General features: G+C 37.9%; 1 protein-coding gene across 1 annotated transcript in view; it reads left to right on the top strand.

The window, feature by feature from the left end:
- The first annotated feature begins 23,368 nt into the window (after nucleotides 1–23,368).
- HCN1 (hyperpolarization activated cyclic nucleotide gated potassium channel 1) overlaps nucleotides 23,369–24,485 on the top strand; it is a 186,911-nt gene continuing 185,794 nt past the window's right edge. The window contains exon 1 of the mRNA XM_085529418.1: nucleotides 23,369–23,958. Within this exon, the coding sequence (XP_085385544.1) occupies nucleotides 23,588–23,958 (371 nt within the window). The 5' untranslated portion in view covers nucleotides 23,369–23,587. The remainder of the gene's footprint in view (nucleotides 23,959–24,485) is intronic.

Here is a 24,485-nt window from a genome sequence, read left to right as displayed (position 1 = left end):
TGGCTTGGCTCCTCTGTTTCAACAAGATTACAGTAAAACTTGGGAACCAAGAAAAAAAGAGAAAGGCAAAAATGATAATCAAATACAATAAATATCTTCTGGAAAAGGAATAATTAAACAGAATAGTTATCTGTGGCCAGTCTGGGAAGTGGAAGGAAAGACATCATGAAAGGTCTGCAGAATCAGGTGATACAGAAGGCAAATTCAGACTGACTCATTGGGAGCTCAGCAAGGACAATTATCTGTACTGTCAACCATTGTTGCCACGCATGACTGGAGATACCAAATAAGAATCCAAGCAGTGGTTGTATAAGTATAGAAAACCAATAAGCCAGCTATAAGAGGGAAGGAAGTCTAATACGGAAGACAATTAGTACTGGAGACCTGAATGACTGCAGACCATCTTTAGGACAAAAGAATAAAGGATTCACACTAACTGCCAGTTCCTGCTTCATAATCCTGTCATGATGAGCACATTTCATTTATATTGGTATGAAATCCAAAGTCAGTTTCAGGAAAGGGTTATCTCCACCTAATACATTTATTGACAGGTATATGCTATTTGATAGTATTTACTTCCACCTTTTAGCATCTAATTATAAATCAGTTCAAACCAAAATTATTCTAATTCCATAAACATACCATCACAAAAGTCTAGTAAGACTTTCACTTCAAACTTAAAAATAAGATACAACAAATGACTTAATGTAATTTGTGTGCTTTTGCCAATTTTATGACTCATGGCTTCACATGGCTTCATTTAAATTGTTGTGACAGTCAGCTCTGTATCTACACTGAAACAGAAGAAGATCTAATAAAGGTAAAATAAATATTTGTGTCTCAGTGCCAGTGCAAGAACAGAGAGATGACAAAAATTTGTAGCTGCTTCCTACACTAAAAAAATCAAGTAAAAAAGAACTACATTTTAAATTTGCTTATTTGAACTTGTGTCATTGAGGTAGAAAGATAGCGACAATTATATTGGAGGATGAGAAAGGAATATTCAGCTTTATATTACAGAACAGAATAGAAATAAGAAAATATACGTGGGCAAATAGAAATTGCTTGCCAGGTAAAGGAATAGTGAAGATCCAAATGCTTGACCTTCTCAATCACCTAAATAAGAAATAAAATAATTCCTTCTACACAGTATCAGAATTTAAATCTTACAGGGATTACAGTTGATCAGGAATCTAATTAAATGAGAAAATATAACTGCTAGATAAAGAAATTATTTGTACATTTAAATGAATGAATAAAACTTCTAAATCAGTCTACACTGATTTAGAAGTAGATTTAAAAATCAACATACAGATATTTAAATGGACCCCTCAGAACCTAGAATTCAAGAAAATCTGCAATTGTCTAAGGCTAATTTTTCAGTACTTTACTGTAATACACTTCTCTTTGTGTCCTCAGAAGGACTCCAAAGACTTTAGAAGTTTATTTTGCTAGCATGACAGGGTGCTAGAAATAAAGGCAGAAACGGCTTTTCCAAAAGCTGATGTACTCTATAGCACAGACCCATGATGACTGAAGGAGACTGCCATAGAAGCTATGGACTATCACAAAGCTCATGATTATTTCCTTCTCCAGGATGTCAAAGCAAATAATTGGTAGAGATATTGTTGTCCCACTAATACCTTCTGATAAATAATATTAATTACTGTGAAATTACCATTCTGTGCTAATGCAATTTAAAAAAAAAAAAACAAACAACAAAACAACAACAACAACAAAACACGCAACAAAACACAACAAACAGCTTGGTTGTTGGTTTATTCTTCCTTTAGTTTTTCTCCTGAGTTATTTCACTGCAAGCATTTATACCACTCAATGAATGTACAGCTATTCTACAAGCACTTAACCATTTCTAGCAGTTCAAAAGTTCATTGCTCAAGACAGAAGAAAGACAATGGTTTTTTGTTGTTTTTTTTTTTTTTTTGCTCTGGAAACTTGTATAAACACATTCACAAATCATAGGAATCTTGGGTGGCAGATAGGAAGTGTTACAATTGTAATGTACAAAAGCACATAATGCTTTGTTAAGGTTGATGAGTGACCACAAAACCTGAGAGAAGCTGACATTTATATCTCAAATCCACCTTCTAGCATAGAGAGAAGGAGGAGGTGGGCATGCCTAAATGTTTAAACTTGTAAATTGTTTTCAGTGTAAGTAAAAATAATGTAGTAGTATTACAGTTCAATTAACCTGAAAAACTAAGCTCTATTATGTTACATGCAATAAGGCACCAAAATGAAACTTTCTGTGATAGCTGTAAATCGTGTATCCTAAACCTAGGGACAAAACAGAGCTAAGCCAAGTTTACCTTGTTAAGCCCCAAAGCTCTATCCACATTCATACCAAGATTATCAGACAACAACTTTATAAAGACAAAAGTTGAAATTAAAGAGATGTTAAGGAAGAAAAATAAAATTTGACACAACAGAAGTCATTTATAATTGTATTGCAAAGAATCCTTTCAACCAAACTAAACCCTGTATGTTTTGCATTCAGTAAGTTGATGGCAAGAGCTGAGTGGAATTTTGTTTATCCACAGGAACAATTGATGCATTATTTCTGCACAAGAATAGTCAGCTGAGACAAATTTATTTATGGCTATCAATTTATTCAATGCTCAGAATATTTCCAAGCATATAGCAATTGCATTTCAAGATTACTGAACATTTATGTTTCAACAATGTAATGAATAGCTTATTCCGTCTGCTTTTGGAATGGAAAATCCATTTAGTGCAAACATAGGCATTCCTGTTTATTTATAAATCACTACAACTTTTCCCTTCTGTATCTGGATACTCAGTTCTCACTGTGCCAAATAAATGGCAGGCACAGTTTGGCAAACATTTCAATCCTACAGAGGATCCTGAATAGAAACCTATATTTTCTGAGGAACCCAGAAGAGAGATGGATATTCCAGCAGCTTTCAACTACAAAAGCCATCAGAGTCAACATTTCTAACTGCTTTGATCCCACACTCTCTCAGACACTGAACTCCCAATGGCTTGTAGAGAGGATCTGGGTCAGAGTGCAGAGCATCAAGATTAAATTTGCAAAGGCAGCCTTCAGCAAGCAAATGGCAGCATATGAGTTACCCGTAGCTATTTGCCTTGTTGATTTCTTTAATGGACAGAAACAATTAAACTGTATTGGTGCATCTTCGTATGAAGAATTCCTTCCCCTGTATGATGAAATCCAATACATCTAAACTGTATTGGTACATCTTTGTATGAAGAATTCCTTCCCTTGTATCATGAAGTCCAGTACATCTCAGTAAGCACACAAATTATGTTTTCTGAATATAATTCTGAATATTGCAAGTTAAAATTGTTAGTTAGCCTTTGGTTTTAAAGTACATCTTCAGGTCAGTGCTCATAAGTGGAACAATTCCTGTCCCTAACCACTGGGAGGTAGCAGACGTATTATGCATTCATTAAGGTCTCAAGAACTATGCTTGGAACTTCACTAAAGATACAGCTTTGCTGCTTAAGGATGTACCTTTTGTCACCAGATTTATTGAGTTGTTTTGAAAAAGATTCATTGGATATAGTATAATTAAACAAGCCTCTCAAATATCATATGCAAATCTTAGATGAAAATGTTAAAATTTCTGTATGACTTTGACCAGCTAGTATTGAAAATCTCTGTAAGCAAATTTTCATTTTTATTTTTTTATTTTTATTTTTTAACATCTATTGGAAAAAACACTTTACCAATTAAGATTTCATGTAGGACTACCCTTCTAATATCCTAGCAATTGTTTTGCCTTCCTATTGTTTTGGGTGAACATTCCTTTTCAAATGAATTTCTGTACTGTGAACAGACTCTAGAAAACATTAATTCAAGCAGCGACCTGATAAAATATTTTTCTTTGTATTTAGCTTTTCTAGAGAATAAAGAATAATTAAACATTAAATAATCAGACTAAATGCCTCAATCAGAGAAATTAGTCTAAACATATCATGACAAAGGGCTACTGTAAACATTTCAGCATTCCTTTGTTGTTCAGCAAGTATCAAGAGAATAGCTCTTTCTTTCATACTGTTTATTAAAATGTAAAAAAGCCCACTTGCACGAATGAATTATGGATAAGAATGGAATAAATGTCATACTAAAAATATAGCTGGATTTTGTTGTCCTTTGAATATGATCATGTGAACAACTCCATTGACTTAATTTACTGTGTTCAGTAAGGACTGCAGATAAATAAGACATACTCCAACAGGACCTTAATTTGCAGCTTCATCCTAGTAGTGGGTAATGCTCAAGCCTAGACTTACACACTGACGTATGGAATAATGAGGAGTTACAATAAGGAGGTGTTATGGTCTTTGAACATGTTAGTTTTTATTAATGTAAGGAAAATCCAAAATTGTTTTCCTATTTGATTTTTTTTTTTTAATATAAAGCTGAAGTCAGTTGCGTAGTATATGATACTATTCATAAGTTCTTTGCAATATATATTGCCTCTTGTCATCCAGTCTTGCTTTGATTAGCTGAGTAAAGAGAATGTTGTCATTAAAGTTTTCCACTTTAGATAATACTGCTTACAAATGTCCTTTTTCACTCTCACTCAAATATGTTCAACATTATTTTTCAACATAAATGTTTTCAATACTGCTCAACTAGAGGCTTATGCTCTGCAGTGCACAAGCTAGAGCTGAAATTACAGAATAATTTCAGGCATTTCTGTACTGAAGAAAAAGACACAAAAGCATAGTTCCAAAGTAGCTTATACATTTAATTCTGCTAGTTTCAATTTTTGTTCTAGGAAAACACGGGAAACAAAAAATATTTAAGGGCTTTACATAAGAGGATTGATGTTTTTTTTTTTTTTTCAGTATTATAATTTTATCTTAATTTGATTAAAAATTTAAATTTTGGCTGTTTTATCAGACTATGAAGATCGAATACTGAACTTCTCTGGAAAATCTTTACCCCTCGGTAATTTGACTCTATTGTCTTGTTTTCCCTTGAGGTTCTGTTTTATAGCGACAAAGTGTAAGTAGTATCAAAATATATATCATATATATATATATAAGTAGTATCAAATATATACCGTAATATCACACAACCTAAAGCCTTATTTTAGTAGTTTTTCTCTTTTATAAATATGTGTGTGTATAAATTTATATATATATATAAATTCTGAGGTGTAGAAATGTCCAAAAGAACATCACTTACTGCTAATTCTGAAAACCTAGGGGTGTCAATGGATTATAAAGTTTTTCTAAAATTCTTAAATCACAAGCTTTAGCAGACCCTACTAATTCCTGAAAATCAATCAGTTCTCATCAACTAATTTTTTTTTTTAAATTTTTATTTTTTTAAGCATAATTGCCAGGAAATGCAGTGATGGTCAATTTCTTTAATAACACAAGGTATGACACCCAACAGTCAAACTGTTTTCTCAAGGAACTCTTCAAGGAAGTCTTTAACTTCTTAAGCTCTTATTCTTGTCTTCAAGTAGATTAGCAACACTTTAAAACACCGACCTTATTAATCCAGAGAGAAGGAAGCTGGGAGGAACATTACTTTAGTTCAGTGATTAGGGATGTGCCTGAGGGACAAAAAAAAAAATAAATAAAATCTCTTTTCTATTACCTTTCACAGAACTAGCCTTTTACTTCATCCACTGACTTTCTAGTATTTCACTTCCAAAAAGACCTGGTTGATTCTCCAGATACAGTAAAGCACGAAAGCTCAAGCCCCACTCCTAATTCATTTAATCTCCATACCTTCAACTGTTTTATTTCTAGCTTGTCTTGTGGATCTTCAAAAGCATTTAATCCAAATGTTAATTCATTTCATGCTTAGAAAATAATAATAATAATAATAATAATAATAATAATAATAATAATAATAATAATAATAATAATAATAATAATAATAAAAATGTTCTTGACAGTAGTACAAGAGCTGTACATGAATTACTTCGTCATTGAAAGTATCACTGCAGTGTGGGGTTGCCATCATTGAGGTAGTTCTGAGGACAAAACCTTCATTAAGGGAATGAGGGAGGAAGTGATAATTTAATTTGGGAAAAAGTAAGTCTTTTTTTGTTCATCTTTGACTGTTATGGTGGTGAATTCAACTCCTTCTGTAGAAGAAAAAAATTAGTCCCATTAGTTGTGGTGGAATGTAGATGACACTGCAATTGCATTATGTTTCAAAAATACTTCTTGTAATTCTGTAATCAATATTGAAAACCTCTTGTCACAAGAGTGCACATTTTAGTGAAAAATATTATATATAAAAACCATTGTTTTTCTAAACTTAGATTTTAGACAGGTGCTGACATTTACTTCCTGGGATTTTTGGCTTACTTAATATTTAGAAAGCAGTTGTTCCAGAATGGATTTGAAAACAACTGTCAGCATTAAATCTTATTGACACAATCTTCAAACAGGATACACTGGCAAGAGAGGACAAAGTATGTGAATAATGGCTATTACACGGAGGACTTTTCTCACTGTGTTCTAATGCTGAATTTGATTTATAATGTATTGTTAGTCTGAATCTGAGAGACCAAAGCCACTCACTTTGATCTATTGATTTTTTATTTTTTCAAATAATACATTACATTATTTAGCCTAATACTCTGCCTGAGAGTATTTCTCTGAACTGTACACAAAATGTGACACACTAATTTGAAGCACTGCTAGCAGCTGATAAAACAGACTAGCTGATGTTAAAGAATACCGGTTTGAGTATGCCATTCATTTCAGAAACTTGGTGCCAACTGGCACATCAGTTTCAATTTATCCTCAAGGATAAATGGCTTTGCAACAGAGATCTGTGAAATGCTGAATGATTTATTCAGTTAATGAGAGTACCAAACCTCACAGTCTGGTCAGTTCCTTTCAAAGTTCATTCTCAAGCCAATACCCTCAACTGCATCCAGTTTTATCATGTTGAAGAGAGTACTGTGAGTCTTTCATAATGCATATAATGATCATACATATCCTGCTACTGCTGATGAGAGTTCAAGGCATGCACTAAGGTGTGATTTGAGATTTACAAATCAGGACAAAAGATTTTAGGGATGCTTCCTCCCTCTGTGACAGTGCTTTACTCAGCTGGGAGTGAAATCTATAATCATCATTGTGGTAACACCGAAGGAAGAACTACTGATATTGCTGCAATGGAACAAGCACATGTACCATTATCCATGGCACAAAACTATTAGTGAAATTTAAATTATTTCCCATTTTAAAATGAAGTAAAAACTCGTGGTTTTAGCAGTGTTATTCTGTTTAGATTAATTTAATTTGCATGCAACATTACTATCTCAAAGATTTTTATCCTCATAGTTTATATATAATATTTGGCATATATAATTTACTATCTGTTCCAACTTGATCTTGTAAAATTTAGGGAAGACACATCTTAGATACAGTGTAAATGTAGGTCAGAATTAGATTATTCTGTCAAAGAAATGAAGTCATTAATTCAAATTATTTCAAAGGAATAGGATAGAATAGTTTCTATTATATGTCTTTACATTTAATACTAGACTTGGCAGGGTTTCTACTATATATATACTACAGAAGAATACAGCTTTGGATTTTTTGTACGGAGTTTTAGCGTAGCCCTGAAACAGTACTTTACAGTACATAATATGCAGAATCTTCAGATTAACCAGTGGGGTGAGCTGAGCTAGTTGAGAAAAGTGAAACCTTAAAATCTCATCACAGAATTCATGATCTGGTTCATAACAGCTCTGCCACCTTCTGAACTACATTAGATAAAACTGCATGAGAAACAACATATATGCTATATATGTTATCAAGATCAGCAAAAGAAATGCACGGCTCTCTTTTCCAAATAGTTATACTGGTCTTCTTAAAAATTGTGGGGAATTCTTATTTATCTTAAAATGTAATTTTTAAGGCACATTTCATCGGAACATTTGGAAGGCGCTTGAAAGAAGCCTGAAGAGATATTGTTACAATGGATACCAGGTATAGGATGGACACTATGATGACTGGGCAAAGAACTGTATGTTGATCAGAAAATCACTGAGCTTAAACTCAAAAGACTGTAGCTCATTGGTGGTGAAAAGTAGTTCTGAAGATAGAAATTTTACATTCACAACCCTATCTCTAATTAAAAACAATAACATAAAAAAAAAAAAATGAAGAAGCACAAAAACAAACAAAAAACCCCAAATAATGACCAAATAAAAAAACCTGTGCCTGGGGAGCAGGAATTGCTAGATGAGTCTTACGAATAATTTGTCCGTAAGGGCTTGCCTGGCATCTGGCATTCTCCTTAGGTTTTACCACATCTTGACATGTCTCTAACTAACTGAAAAAGTCTTGTAAAAACTGTTGTGGTTTTCTTTCCTTTGCTGAACCATAAAAGATAAATTGCCACTTTTGGCTATAATATTTCTAAGGCCATTTTGTAGAGAAAATCTTGCTAAAGTGTCAGTAAGAAACATAGATAAACCCTAAGATAAACCTGGATTATTGAAATCCTATTACATTTTTAGGGTCTCGGTTCTCCGAGTTTTTGATGTACATAGGAAAAACAGAAGGTATGCATGCTCTCAGTGAGATCAACAAGCCTACACAAGCTTAACAGTTTTTGCTGGATCAGAGAGTAAATTTACCATAGCTAGGCAAAATGAAGCACGTGATAGTCACCTAAAAACTTCAGGAAGCTGCTTACCAGTGCAGATAGATTAAGCATTAATCATTTATTAAGTTGTGAAAGTTCGCTTTTAAATAAGAGGCCTAAATTAGACCATATTGCTTATTTCCAAAAGTTACAGAAATAATCCTGCAACCTCTGCAGTGTTGCATGTTCCTGCTAGATGCCAGTATAATATTTTTAAAAGTATGACCACAGTCAATGACCTCCCTCCAAAGTCTGAATTGATTATCTTGTATAAGCAAGATAAATAATCTTGTACAGTGTGAGACATTTTTTTTGTCACTGAATGTTCTGTGTGATTTATGACTGAAAGCGAGGTGACCTGTATGACTACATTCACTTTCATGCTTTCACAGAAAAGATCACTTTTTATCTGAATGACCATCGATCAGAGCATTGCATGATAAAAGGTGAAGAACACTTAGTTTAAATAGCACAGTCAAACCGTTGATTAGATGCCTATCACACACACAAAGGTGACTTATTTTCTGATGTGTTTGCCCTGTTGGGAACGGGGTCAAAGAACCTTACAGATTCCCTCAGAAAAGATAAGGACTTTAGATTTCAACGTAGTCTGTCCCACAGAACTGAAACTAGTGAGGTCTCATTTAAAGGGAGATAAATATTTGAACTGTAATCGTAACAGAATTCTTCAAGATGGTAAAAATATCGCCAGGCTATTTTCCTTAGACAAAAGACAGCTAGGTCTGCTCCAACTTTTGCAACCTTTACAGCAGTCTTTGCCTTGATTCCAGGGGCTGCTGATCCCTCAGTACAATGCCAATACCCAGTGCTCATAAAATGTAGTTTGTATGACTTACATATTTCAATAATGCTCATTCTTGAGGCTCATCAGCACTTCCATTTTCCATCTTTAGAAGTTAAAATAATGAATTTCTACTGTTTTCTGAGATAGCAGCTGTTAACATGTCTAAAAAGGTAGTGTATGGAGTGAGTGATACCCAAATCAGTATAATATTTCAAAACAAAAGCATCATAGATAGGTCTGTTAGTGTAAGTAATCAAGTTTTTGCATGCAAAATGGATAGGCCTGCACATTTTAAAGACATAATTATATAAAATAGTAAGATGAACAGTGAAAATTGTGACTTTTTATTATTCTTCTGTATGCTTAAGCATTAACATTTGAACTGTAAAAGGCAAAATAGAAATGTAATGAATACTTTTTCCCCATAAAAGATATTTTCCACAGTTTATGGGTACTGCTAGAATTCCATCACTGCTATTTGCATTATTTTTCTTTCAATTTTCTTCTAACAGTATAGGTTCCATGTTTTTCCCCCTCCTGTTTCCATGTGTTAGGCAAAGATATTTCATGACTCAATCAGCATTAGCAACTGAATAAGCCCTTGAGTGTACTGAGAAAAATGAAGAGATGGTAACAGCCACATTTCTCAGCAGTAGAAAAAGTGCTTCTGTAGCATTCACTGGCATAGCTGAGCATATGCTCTGCATGGTTCTTCAGTCATCTGCTTGGAGTGGGCAGCAGTGTTGAGGAAAAGACAATCTGTCTCTATGTTAATGAAAAAGTATCTCTACAAAATAGAGTTGATTAGCCCAATGGTAAACTGTTCAGTGAATTAGAAACTGAGAAACATGGTAAAAGCTTGTAAAAAATTTACCTTTTCTGCCTCATGAGCTGAGATATTTATGATACATGAAACACAAATATGGTAAGACTGGAAGACAGATTACAGGAAATATAAAATACTTTTAACTATATAAATGTGAAAAAAATTGCCCAGTTATACCTTATTTAACATTCTCTTGAGGATAATATTACCTTTTTTTTTTTTTTTTTTTTTTTTTAAATGTATTCCTGCAGTTCAGTAGAGGGATGCACAAACAGGCTTTAAAAGAGATAGCATAGGAAATGGAGTAGGTTTAAAAGTGCTAGCATTTAAGGTAGCCTACTTTTATTTCTCACTTTAATATCTTAGCTCACATGGAGCTCCATGCTGCTGCTACTAGATTGTTTCATATAAATAAGCTCAACTGTGCAGACAGCTTGACTATGTCTGTACTTCTCTGCTGGCTGCAGGGCAGGCATTTTCCGTGTACAGACCTGAAACTGCAGGTGGCTGAGATAAGTAAAAGTGAAGGTCCAATTCAGCAGTCTTACAATTTTCTTTATTCCTTTTCCTTTCACTGGAGAACGTGCTGCTAGCATTTTATCTGGTTACAATGGTGACAATATATTTACACTGTAAATATACTCCTTCTGCTTTTATTAAGACTGTACAACAGCGAAATCAATTTGAAATGATTCAAAGAAATTAGGCAGAAATATTTATTTATTTATTTATTTATTCAGCTGCATAAAAACAGTTTTCATATTGTGTATTTTTCATGTGCCAGAAATCTGCCTTTGGCTGAATTTTAGCAGATGGACAGAACAGTTCAGATATTTTTGTAAAAAGGGCTAGATAAAACCAAGTATGTTCTTCTTATATCCAGATGTAGTAATTTTTCTATAGTTTCCAGAACAGCCAAATTTTTTCAGGAAATTTAAATATTTGCCGGTGTCTTTTGGACAGGAATTAATCCCTATCTGGTCTTGTACATTCAGTTTATTTTCAGGTGGAGTCTGGATTAAGGAATGAAAACCTTTAAATTCATTGCAAACATTTACAAAATCAATTAGAAAAATGCCTCTTTTCCACTAAATCTGTGGAGGAATTGCCTCTTCTGTTCGCTGCAGAGGTTCGGTGATGAACTTAGATGTTCCAGAATTACAATTTAATGTTACTGGCAGATGGAGAATGGAAAAGTATTTACTTGGGGAGGAAAAAAAAAACAAAAAATACCCCCAAAGTTAGGAACACATACTAACAAAACATCATCATTGTCAGACATAAACTGTAAAATAAGGAGTTCCTCAAGTAATTTCTCCCATATCTGTGGGTTTCTTTTTTATGTACTTTTAAATAAACTGTTCTAGTGTTCTGTCACCCTCACCATAAAGAAGTTCTTGCACACATTCATGCTGAACTTCCTGTGCTCCAGTTTCTGTCCATTTCCTCTTGTCCTGTCTCCACACACTGCTGAAAAGAGTCTGACCTCACCACTTTGCCCCCCACACCTCAGATATTTATAGACATGGATCAGGTCCCCTCTCAGTCTTTTCTCAAGGCTAAACAGACCCAGTTCACTTAGCCTTATTATTACAATGTAATTTTCCCTTTACTGTTTCAAGACATGGAGGAATCCATTGCAAACATTAAATAATTTTTAGTCTGAAGAAGGACAATGGGAACTTTTTTACATATTGTATTGAAAGTGTTCAAATGCAGAAGGAAAAAGAAGAAAGATTACTGAATAGCCAATACTAAGATACAGGTTACAAATCTATACAAGCCAATGAAAATACAGTATCAAAGAACGCAAGTTACCACTGCACTAACTTACAGAACATCATCTGGGGAGGGGATTCTTCACAAAACTGTTGTATAGAGAATGCACTACCAGATCACCTATAAGATGGCAGAAGGTGCCAGAATTCTGATTTTATTATTAATATTTAGCTCCATCAGTTAATCAGTAATCATACAAGAGAAAAAGACTTGATCTTTAGTGGACAGAAAATAAGAATAGAACTGGAAGTATCTACTATAGTTTTTGACTGTTGATATTTCTCAAAGACAGTAGTAAATGTGAGCCCCAAATCCCAGACTAACCATAATAACTCATCTGAAAAATCATACATAACTTGACACTTATCCCCACAGTTGTCTATACATTTCAGAGAAAGTATGCTTTAGACAGAGAGCTTTCCAGCCCTTTTTTCTTATTGCTACAACCAATCAGTTTTACTCATTCTTCTGCCTACTAGGGTGGAATTTTCAGCTTGCAATATTGTATTTTAAAATTTCATGTCCTACAAAAGAAAACGACATTGTATTATTGAAGATCAAAATCATCTACCCTTTTCAGTGCATTACTGCCAGGGAAGGCTGTTGTGCTCTTCAAGGCTATTATAAAAGTGCAAGATAAGAGAAATCTCCATCAATAAGACATCAGATATGTTTCCTACGTTTACCTGTGATTGCTGCATATGGCGTGCAGCTTCTTTCAAGTTTTTAAAATCCTTGGGAGTATTCTTTGCCTTCAATTAAAGCTCTTCCTGAGTCAAGTAGTCTCTTGCCATTTTGAAAGATTGTGTCCTGCACAGATTACTACCCCAATTGATTTAATATATTTTGATTTTTAAAAGTCTTTTTAATAATCTCTTTCTTCTCCTGATGTTCAAACCTCACTTGGTAGCTCAGATATAATACTTTTAATCCCTAAGTAAAATGGTTTTGCAATATTTCCCCACAATTTTTCAGTTAAGGTTTGAAGATAAGCATACATTCTTCCTAGTTCTTCTTATTTTTATGTTACATAATCTTAATGTCAAGTGAGCAATGACCACTGTTGAAGAATCTGCTGACTCCATACCAAAAGAATAAGTAAAATGCTATAGAAAGACTGCTGCTATAGTGTTTCTGCTTATTTTCAGTTCATGTTTGTGTTGAAGTTTTTCATATTTCCCAAAGGTGAAGAGAGAAAGACACATCTGTACAATGATTTGCCCTGTTTTGTGTGCTAAACGTCTATTTGTACCTCTATTAATTCACAATAACAAAGGTTAGCCAGCAGTTATCCAATGCTTTCCACAGATAAGTGTTTAATACTTTGAGGGAAAGTCACTTGGCTGAAGTCATTAAAATGAAAAACTAAAAAAAAAATAAATGTAATATATGTTATTAAATATTAGGATAGGTATACGGTATAGATAACAGGAAAGAAATACTGAAAGTGCCTTCCTTCACTGAGGCTTTGTCCATGCTTGTCTTACTCTATTGGTGAGGACACTTTTTGTGACTATTCTTTATTGTGCAAGAATAGTACTACTTTTCTGTATTTATTTCAAGTACTTTCCCTTGAAAGTAGGAAAACATAAACTCAAATTATCTTTTCCTGTTATCAGTTAGAGACAATGTATGCTACCAATCTTTATTTTCCACAGTTGCCACCATCATTTCAGTTACAGTGATACTACCGCTAGCATTAAATTTTGAATTACTATGAAATGATTTCAATGTAGTGCTTAAGAGACTCTTTACCCACTCTGTTCCTAATGTTTCTACCACAACAGCCCTGAGGAAATGACTTATTTAAATTACTCAGTTCAGAAAGTTTGACAGCCTTTCTTTTCCAAAGGATTCAAGCTTTCTACAGTCATGCATGGTTCCTTACAATTATGTGCAGACTTGTGTGTGAGGCTCTCATAGGCACAGAATTAATATTCAATAGCTTATTTACTATGCACTGCAAAGGCAGATTGCATTCCCTCAACACAAGATTTACTGGCCATGCAGTCACCTGTCATAAACTGACAGTCCTTTCATTGTCACAAATCAATTCTCATCTGCCACCAAAACATTCAGTTTCAGAGTGTCTTTTTAAGGGTGTGTGTCTTTCTCCCAGAAGTGGCTTATTTAGACTGAAGTTTTCATATTTCTGTTTAATAAAGGGACACTTTAATGAAAGGCCTACAAGTACAATTCTGTCACGGTAGTTTACTTTCTAATGTATCACTAGCATAGCTGGAAATGCAAAAACAATCCCAGAGGCAATATTTTACAGTTACCAATTCATCTGTTTTCCTGTTAGAAGTCAAAGAGTATGGAATCTGCTTCCAAACCCAAACAGCCTGCAACTGCAGTGGCAGTACTTCTCTTCAAGTACTCATGTTAATTATAGGGCTTTACATTTGCTCAGCTGTGCATGTTGTACTGTTTGCCTCTGCCAGTTGTGCAAGCTTAGAGAATGTCTTTAGCTGCAAGAATGTTGCAGGAACAGAATGTCTAGCAGCAGAAACTGGGGCAATCCTTCCTGAGCTGCAGCACTTAATGTCACCATTTAGCCTGCATCTCTAAGGCAGAGCAGTCAAAAGGGAGTAGTGCAGCATGTTCTTCTAATTACATGGTAGTTATTACACCTACTACCAACAGAGCTAGCTATGAGTAACTCTAAGTATCCCTGAAAAGTGGTTGCATATGTGGGTACCTCAAAGGCAGCAAGCCAGGTATAGCTCAAGATTAATATCTGGACTGTCTCTGGACACGTCTGGACTCCTTTTTAGTTACTGGTAAAACTGAACCATTAAATCAACATTGCAAGTATTTATATACTCTCTGTTTTCCCCAAAGTACTCATTAGAAGAAAAACAAACAAACAAACAAATAAACAAACAAACAAAAAAAACCACCAAAAAACCAACTTTTCTACACTGTGAATTTTAAAAAATGTTCTTAAGCTCTAAAAAGGTTTGAAAGTCTTCTGTTGTTTGTTTGTTTCTTTGTTTGTCCCCCTTCTTTTCTTTTCTTCTCCTTTTTTTGTTTTAATGGATGAAATGTCTTGATTTTCAGTAACTATTGCTTTATTGGAGATCTTCCTACAGCTTAGGAGCACCCAGAACAGGACTTTTTTTCTCTTTTTCTCTTTTTCTCTTTTTCTCTTTCTTTTCTTTTCTTTTCTCTTCTTTTCTTTTCTTTTCTCTTCTTTTCTTTCTTTTCTTTTCTTTTCTCTTCTTTTCTCTTCTTTTCTTTTCTTTTCTTTTCTTTTCTCTTCTCTTTCTTTTCTTTTCTTTTCTTTTCTTTTCTTTTCTTTTCTTTTCTTTTCTTTTCTTTTCTTTTCTTTTCTTTTCTTTTCTTTTCTTTTCTTTTCTTTCCTCTCCTCTCCTCTCCTCTCCTCTCCTCTCCTCTCCTCTCCTCTCCTCTCCTCTCCTCTCCTCTCCTCTCCTCTCCTCTCCTCTCCTCTCCTCTCCTCTCCTCTCCTCTCCTCTCCTCTCCTCTCCTCTCCTCTCCTCTCCTCTCCTCTCCTCTCCTCTCCTCTCCTCTCCTCTCCTCTCCTCTCCTCTCCTCTCCTCTCCTCTCCTCTCCTTTCCTTTCCTTTCCTTTCCTTTCCTTTCCTTTCCTTTCCTTTCCTTTCCTTTCCTTTCCTTTCCTTTCCTTTCCTTTCCTTTCCTTTCCTTTCCTTTCCTTTCCTTTCCTTTCCTTTCCTTTCCTTTCCTTTCCTTTCCTTTCCTTTTTTCCAAGTATTTAGCAACCATCAGCTTTTTAAAAGACTTTAGTTTATTCATCTAAATATATATATATGTATATATATATTCTAAGAATCTTTCCAAATCCAGTACATTTAACTTCTTGAGTATTATACTGAAGACAGATATGAGTCTGGAAAGACATCACTCTCTATAAGGAACTGAATTCTAGATGCAATTTAAGCACAGTCTTGCAGTGTACTTACACTGCTGGTGCCTATGTGAATTAAAATATGATGGTTAAGTGATAGTTCTTAAGTACTTAAACTAAGTCAATCAACACACAAGAATAGCTGGCAGGATTAAAGCTGACAGCTATGAAAACCTTAACTGGCAAACTTAAAGGTCAACAAGAGGGCAGTTTTTAGGTATCTCTAAGAGTACTCTACCAGCTCTGATTACCAGAACAAAAGTTAAGATGGAAAGCTGAACAAATTTATTGATTTCAGGAAAATCAGAAGTAGAGGGGAAAAAAAAAAAAAAGAAAAAAAAAGGATTAAAAAGATTTACTGTTGATGATGATATGTAAATATCACAGTCAAATGTTTGATAACATAGTCATGGTGTTTTAAGCTGGTATTCACAAGTTATTGAACTATACAACTATAAAACTAATCACCTCTCTTTCTTTGGTCCTGTAACTTTCAAGATAAAAAAGACATTTGTGACTACATAATCATGTAGGAAGGTTGTGTGGAAAAGGAGCAAAGAGAAACTGTTAATGTGAATCTGCAATAAAGAATAACTAAAGGTACTTGCATTTTTGGAGAAGTGGTATTTTTTAAAATATCACAAAAAATGGCTACAAGAAGTCTTAAAATATGTAGGTTCCTTTGAAAGTAATGCCTCCTATTTAATCCCCTGGAAGCTCAAAACACTATTTTTCAACACAGTTACCACATTATCTCTATGCTTTTGCCAGCCATGAACAAGAGCTGCATGCCATGCTCACAAATACCTAAACCAGCAGAGGTGACCTACTTCGCCTGTTGGCACTGCTGAAACATGTACCACTCACTGCCTCACTGTGCTCACATCCACTGTCTGTTCTCCACAAACATTCAGCAAGTGTCAAAAGAATACCAATGGGTGCCATTTTTTCTACATGGAGGAATTCAATGACACACCTTTGCTTCATCTACACTTCCTCATCACATGCTGTTTTGTCAGGCTGCCCCCTGCTGCCATCTGTCACACAGCAACAAACAGTGACTGAATATTGATAGGAAGGTTCAGCACCTACTGCCATAACAACAACATCTGTTTCTGATATTGTGAATGAGCATCATAAAATAGGAGCAGCACTCATATCTCCTGCCCAGTATAAAGTTACTGCTCTTAATAGTATCATATGACCTTTCACAGCTAATTCTAGAGCTGTTTATAGGATTAGACTTTATATTAATTAGGTATCATGTTCTATGCAGAAAACATTCCGAAATGTCAATTTTTTGTTTTGTTTCAAGGTAAATGCTACTGTAAAGAAGGATGAAGACAGTATGAAATCCACTTGTACATGATCTGAACAGAAAATAAAAAAAAGAGACTTTTTTTTTTTTTTTGTCACAGGAAAAATTCAAAATTCATTGTCAAAGCTATTTGGTTGGCCAGTTGAACATCTGCTAGAAAAAGTGATTTCTTAATGATTTCTAAATCCCTGTGAGTACAAATAAACAAACAAATAAATGTATAAATGCAGACTATGGTAAAGACTAATAAACAGTTATCTGTACACCTATGAGTACAAAAAAATCAAATTAGAATTTATTTTCTACCTTTTACGCTTTTAGTCGTATTGCTTGATCTATAAAAATTGGATAAAGATTTTGCAAGTTATTAAGCAGGTAATAAGCTCTAGCATTAAAATACTGTTTTCAGAAAAGATAAGCACTCAGAACACACAAATATTCGACCAGATTTAGAAGTGATTTGCATAACTAAAAGGTACTCCAGAGAGTTGGTAAGAACCCACTGTGCTTTAATTTCTCTGCTTTAATTTCACCCTATGACACAGCAACAATACAGCCTACTTGTCCCACCTTACCAATTGCTGCTTTGAAGCACTACTGTGAGCTGCTTTCAGAGGGCTTCCATCACTCAGCACTGAGTCAGAGCTGAACACCAAGGTCTTCCAAGACATGGAACACTTCTCTGGCATGTAGTAAATAAACAAGTATCTATTTCTGTAAAGTGAATCTGAACAAATCACTGAGATCTCAGTGCACTGTAATCATTTTCCTTTGTTTACTGGAGTTCTACATGATCCAGCAGACTATTTATAGAAAGATTAGACATTTGTTCATATGTACTAGTGCTTTTGTATCTGAATGTGAATGTGGTCTGCACCCCTGGTCATGTCTGAGAGCCATTTGCTTTCCACACTAGCAATATTCACCTTAATTTTCTGTTATGTAACGGAGCATACCCTACTGATTTCAATTTCTTTTAAATCTTGCTTTTAACTCTCAGTGATGCATTTCCCACAAGGTATGTCTCTGCAAAACATCAGGACACTGCTTTTGGGAAACAGGCAATATGGAGGGAGCTGTCATTCACACCTGGCAGCAGACTTAGGTGCCAGTTACCTGGTAAGGCATATGCAGGACTTAAAATATTGACAGGTCCAACACATCTGCTCTCAATGATCTTTACAGAAATCACAAAAAAATCTGAATAATCACATTATGTCAGTGTTGACTGTGGATACTCGAACAGCACAGCTGAGTGAAAATAAATATACAGATGGCAACCAACTAATACACTTTAATAGGTAGAGGCATGTGCTTTGCAGAGTTTTCACCAAGAGATATAGCAAAAGAAAGATTATTTCTACTTCTCACACATTATGGGCTATTACATAATAAATGTTTAGTTCACAAACATTGGGCCCCTCACTGCAAGAAAGACACTGAGGTCCTGGAATGTGTTCAGAGGAGGAATACGAAGCTGGTGAGGGGTCTGGAGCACAGGCCTTATGAGGAGCGGCTGAGGGAGCTGGAATTGTTCAGCCTGGAGAAGAGGAAGCTCAGGGGAGACATTACTGCTCTCTATAACATCCTGAAGAGAGGCTGTAGTGAGCTGGGGGTTGGCCTCTTCTCTTGTGTAATCAGTGATAGAACTAGAGGGCATGGTTTCAAGCTGCGCCAGGGGAGATTCAGGCCATTAGTTCTTGGAAAGGGTAGTCAGGCATTGGAATGTACTGCCCAGGGAGGTGGTGGAGTCACCAACCATGGGAGTGTTCAAGAAACGTTTGGATGTTGTACTGAGGAATATGATTTAGCTGGGAAGTACTGGTAATGGTTGGACTAGATGATCTTCTAGGTCTTTTCCAACCTTGATAATTCTGTGATTCTGTGATTTACTGCCAGTAAATATTTAAGGTTGAAGTCACAGCAAACAACATAAGTAGGATAGGACAAAATCAAAATCACTTTATTGTGAACTTGAATTTACCAGACATATAAAAGGACATGTATTGTGAATTTGGATCATCCTCAATGTAGCATGCACAGCTACTCCTCTAATTGTACATATTGCTTTTCTTCCTCACTAATCCTGTGTTAGCATTTGACTTGATGGTGATTTCCATTGAAGATGTAATCCTAAACATTCCCACAGGGCAAGAAACTAAAACTTGAGAAACAAGAGCTTCACTCTGCAGTCAGGCACACCTCACTGTGCCAGCTCACAAAAGTCCTGCCATTTATCTGTGCCATAGTTTCTCTGCAGAATGAACTACATAAACTTCCACATTAGTTTTTATTTGTTTGCTTTTGTTTTCCTGCTATTTGTTTTTGTTTTTCAGCTTTAGAGTGAGCTGTTGTGGATCTGTTCAGGTAAGTCAAAAATAAGAAAATGCAAGAAAAACTTGAGAAGGGGGATGTATTTACTATAGACACAAAAATTTACTCTGCTTGTCAGAAAAAAATAAATCCATTCAAAATTATACATTAGTATTACCACTTTACAGTGGTATAAAGCATTGAAATTAATGAACTTATCATAGTCTAATGAAGCAATTAAAATAATTAAATACACAAGTAAGAGAGGGTACTAAATTTTGAGAAGTGATCCATTAACCTAGAGCATTGCAAAGAAGTACAAAATACAAAGGCTTTCTATTCCATGTTCTGGTAATTTCTTGGAAACAGTTTATCAATTTCCTTTTCTCAGTATCTCCTGGCACAGGCACAGAATTGAAATCCGACTTGACAGAAAACAAGCTATACCTCTAGCTAAAGTGAGTCTGTGACCTTTCTACCATATGTAGCCTTGGTGCACTCTTCAGAACTATTCACACATGCCATGCTCCATTACTTCTCTTTCTGTCTGTGAAACCAAAATTCTCTCATCTAAACTAACATGCTGGCTGGGCCTCAGGAGAGGTCAATTTTCTGGTTGGAAACAATTTAAGTTATTTTGACATGGAAAAGAACAAATTCTCCTCCATAAAAACTACAGATTATAAAAATCCTCCATCTCATCTTCTCAGAATTTACTGTTGTGAAATGCCTGATGCTCACATGTTAAGGCCATTTAGGCCTTACAAATAGTACTTGAGCACAAGTAAGATTATATTTCATCTACATAGAATAAAAAAAAAATAAAATTCATGTAGCACAGAATACCAAAATGTTAATTTTACAAATACATATACCTATGTTGTTTATATACATGGCAAATTTCAGAAGGAAGCACAGAATGTTATGTATACTGAAGGGTTTTTTTTTCTCTCATTCACAAATTTTCTATAGTCATAAGACATTTTGATGCAATAATCCACGAAATGCTACTAAAGTAAAGAGAGCATATGCAGACTCTTCTGTAAAAATGGGGCAGTTAGGCCACGGGGAGTCATTCTGGTAACTCTGTAGTCCATGCTAAGTAAGGAGAGATAAACGCTACCATAAATATACACTGAATATGAGCAAAAGCAAAACTTCATAAAATAAGAAAATAGATAATCTTGTTGTATGCTGCTTTCATGACTCAGTAATGAAGGATTGTCTCTGTTTTTCCAAGGTACATTAAAATCTGCTTACTGCAGCTATAATGACTTACTCTGTAACAAGCCCATTTTCTTTGTACATGATGTGTTGCTGTACAGCTTATGCTGGAAGAGACCATTCAGGTCAAGGGTTCTGTGCAAAAGACCTCTGAAATAATTAGTAAAGAGATAAGAAAATTGCCTTCTGTCAGAGAGGAAAGGTAAGGCTGCAACATATATATGTGCCTCAAGTGTGTAAACTGTCAGTTCCACTGACACTGATGTGGTAAACTGTGTGAGTATGTGGAAAAACACAGCGTGACTTTGCCTTTTTATCCCCTGCCTTTAAGGGTTTCTGTCAAATACGATGTGAGCTAATTCTCTTACAAAGGTGTAGAACAATAATAATAATTTCTTGCTTTCTAATTATCATTTGGTGACAGAGATTGGACGAGGGAAGGAGGTGAACGTCATCTGGGGATATAACAGTAAGAGGGTTTTGTCAGCAGCTGTGCATGAGCCATCAGCAGCTGTGCACACACTCTTCACTGTTTTAGGATAAAATCATACAGGAAAGTATCACTCCAGATGGGAAAGGCTTGTGTATGCCAGCCCTCACCCAGTCGTGCTGCAAAGATATTCTTTCCCATGCTGGTTCTTGCCTATGCTCCAGCCTCCATCCTGATGCATCTCTGTCTGCCATCGTTCTCTGTAAGAACATCATGTTACTGTTACATGGGCATCATACAAACCCTGCATGTTCCAGTGCATTAACAGCATCAGAAGTGGAACTGTTGAGAAAGCCTCTCACATTTGGCACTGAAAATCAGCTCCTCAGAGTCACCTGATTTGCATTGTTCACACTGTGATGCACGGATTTCCACTCTCTGTCAAGTCTGTTTTAAATGACTGTAAATGAGGAGCTGGATGACTGAATAGTGACAAATGCTATTGAATATACTGGAGCTGAGATTAGGACATTTCACTAATTCCATCAATATATTTTTCAGATGCAAAATGAAAATTGTGCTGAGAATCTGTGAAAAAATAATTCTATGTCCAACTCGAAGGATCCCCAGCTCTCAGCCATTTGTGCTTTTACAGGTACACATGATGTTATAGGTTCTGCAATACCATCTGCATAATTCTGTAAGCCACATTAATTACACTTCTAGAGCCATGTGTGTACATCTCATTTTTCACTGTGGAGATCAAGGTCCTCCTTTGCTCACAGCTTGCAGCTAGTTGGTTACCATTGGCACACCCAGAAGCACCTGATGTCCTCAGATCCAACCTAACCCTAAAGCTCCCCAGATATTAAACCCTACTGCCAAGGCATGCCTGAGGTTTTGGGGCATCTCACTGTCTTTTTTCCAAATGTCCTCAGGACAATTTGTGTAGTGATATCCAATACAACACAACTCCTATTTCCCTTAAGTCTGCTTTTATGCTATGTAGGGGGTAGAAATGCCTCCTGCTTCCCATCCAGCAGCCTGTTCTCTGCCAGCTGCCTCCTGGAGGCTTCTCAGCTATTACTGACATACTAAAGAATGAGGGAGATGAGCCGAGCATGGCCTCACCATCTCCATTTACACCCAGACTAAGCATCATCCACATATTGGCACATGTGGGAAGCCCTTACTGCACAAAGGCCCACTTGCCATGTCATGCCTGGCACTGAGAGGCCTGTGCCCACAAAGCCAGGCTTCCTGCAGGCTGTTATCCTTCAGAGCTGGAGCTGTGCCCCTGGGCTCACACATCCCGGACCATGTATGGCACGCTTACACTTGGCTGTCTGCTACCAGCCAGCGTTAATAGCAGAGGGCAGGGAATCAGAAGTAACAAATGCTGCCGAACCTAACGAGCAGTTTGTGTGTGAAAATGGATGTCACAGAAAGCTGTCCTGATTCCTCCCACCCCCTTCCCTACTCAATGCTGCACACAAAACAGACATCTCAGCAGCAACGGGAAACCTCTGGCTTTTCTCACATTCATACTATCCAAAATGCCTCCGCTATCTCCCGGGACACTACCCGGCTGCGCTATCACCTGCCCCCGGTTCTTCTGTCCCGGCTGCACCACCAGAGGCAGCAGGGACTGGGCGGCGATCCCCACCTTCACACATTTACACTCAGAGCTATTCCTGCTTTGGGCCCGGAGCATCCCGCACCCCGACTGCCCAAGGTAAAACACAAACCTCCTCGCTTTATTTAGTTCAATTTAATTTTATTTCTGTTTGAAAACCACACGCCGTCACCCATCGGGCAGCCCCGCACACCGATGGGAAACCCCTGGCCACGGCTCGGGGCCGCTCCGGCTCGCTTCACCGGCGCCGCCTGCCGCCTCCTTGAGCCGACAGGGATGCCGGCCCCCATCCCACCCCACCCCACCCCACCCCATCCTGCCCCGCCCCGCCCCGCCCGCAGTTCAGCTCCCCGCACTCTCGCCTCGAGCCGCTGCCAGCCCCAGGCGCCCCTCGGGCAAAGCCCGCCCCACCGCCGGCCCCGCCCCGTCCCCTCGGCTCGGGCTCCTCGGTCCCTCAAGGACTCTGGGGCGCTCAATGTCAGGCGGGCGGTGCGGCGCGGCGGCCGGCAGGGGGCGGGCGAGGGGAAGCGGTGCCAGCCCTGTGCGGGAGCGCGGCTCAGTGTCGGCGGCGCTGGCCATGCCGGGCGGCGCGGCGGCGCGGAGCTGAGCCCAGCGCGGCCGAGCCGCTGAAGGGCACGAGAGGCGGCGGCAGCGGCGGCAGCGGCGGCGGCTGAGGCTGAGGCTGAGGCTTACCGCGCGCTCTCCTTCGGCCGGGGCGCGCAGCATGGAGGGCGGGAAGCGCAGCTCCTCTCCCGGCAGTCGGGACGAGGGCAGCGCTAACGCCTTTCCAGCCAAGCAGGCAACCCCGGCGGAGAAAGCCCAGAGCAGCCCCGGCGGCGGCGCGAAGGAGCATGGCAACTCGGTGTGCTTCAAAGTGGACGGCGGCGGGGCCGAGGAGCCCGTCGTGGGCTTCGAAGATGCCGAGGGACCCCGGCGGCAGTACGGCTTCATGCAGCGGCAGTTCACCTCCATGCTGCAGCCGGGGGTCAACAAATTTTCCCTCCGCATGTTCGGCAGCCAGAAAGCGGTGGAGAAGGAGCAGGAAAGGGTTAAAACTGCGGGGTTCTGGATCATCCACCCCTACAGCGACTTCAGGTGAGCGCGGGGCTCCCGCAGGTGAGCCGGGCAGCGCCGCTCCCTCAAACTTCGGCGGGCTCCGGCCCGGCCTCGCCCCGTCCCTCCTTCCTCGCAGAGTCGCTCCGTGGCCGAAACTTTGCCGGGGGCAGCGTTAGGCTTTAGCGGGAGAGGGGCTGCCGCCCTGCGCTCCGTGCTGCGCGCCCCGCCGGTCCGGCTCGGCGCTCTCCAGCGTGCTGCAGCCGGGGCGATGGCACCGCCCGGGCGGGGAGGCCGAATCGGGGCCTGCGGGAGCGTCCCGGGCTGGAAGGTCCGCGGACGAGGAGCCCAGTGCCTGGGTGCGGCAGGCGGGAGGGAGTTTGGGCAGGGCTGAAGGGTGAGAACTTTGTCCAGCGCTGCGCGTGAAAGTGTGTGATTAGAGGGAAATAGGGCATGAGCTTAGAGTGTCGCTTTCAGAGTGAGTTGGATGTGTGAAAAATCAGAATATTCTTACAGAAACCAGCACAAATAAATTCGTGGGAAGAGAAATTAAAACTATGTCTTAAATG

This window comes from Coturnix japonica, chromosome Z (genome assembly GCF_054131305.1).
Source record: "Coturnix japonica strain WE chromosome Z, WE-NBRP24, whole genome shotgun sequence".
Classification (NCBI taxonomy): domain Eukaryota; kingdom Metazoa; phylum Chordata; class Aves; order Galliformes; family Phasianidae; genus Coturnix; species Coturnix japonica.
Note: the sequence above shows the minus strand (reverse complement) of the source record. Positions and strands in the feature narration are given on the sequence as shown.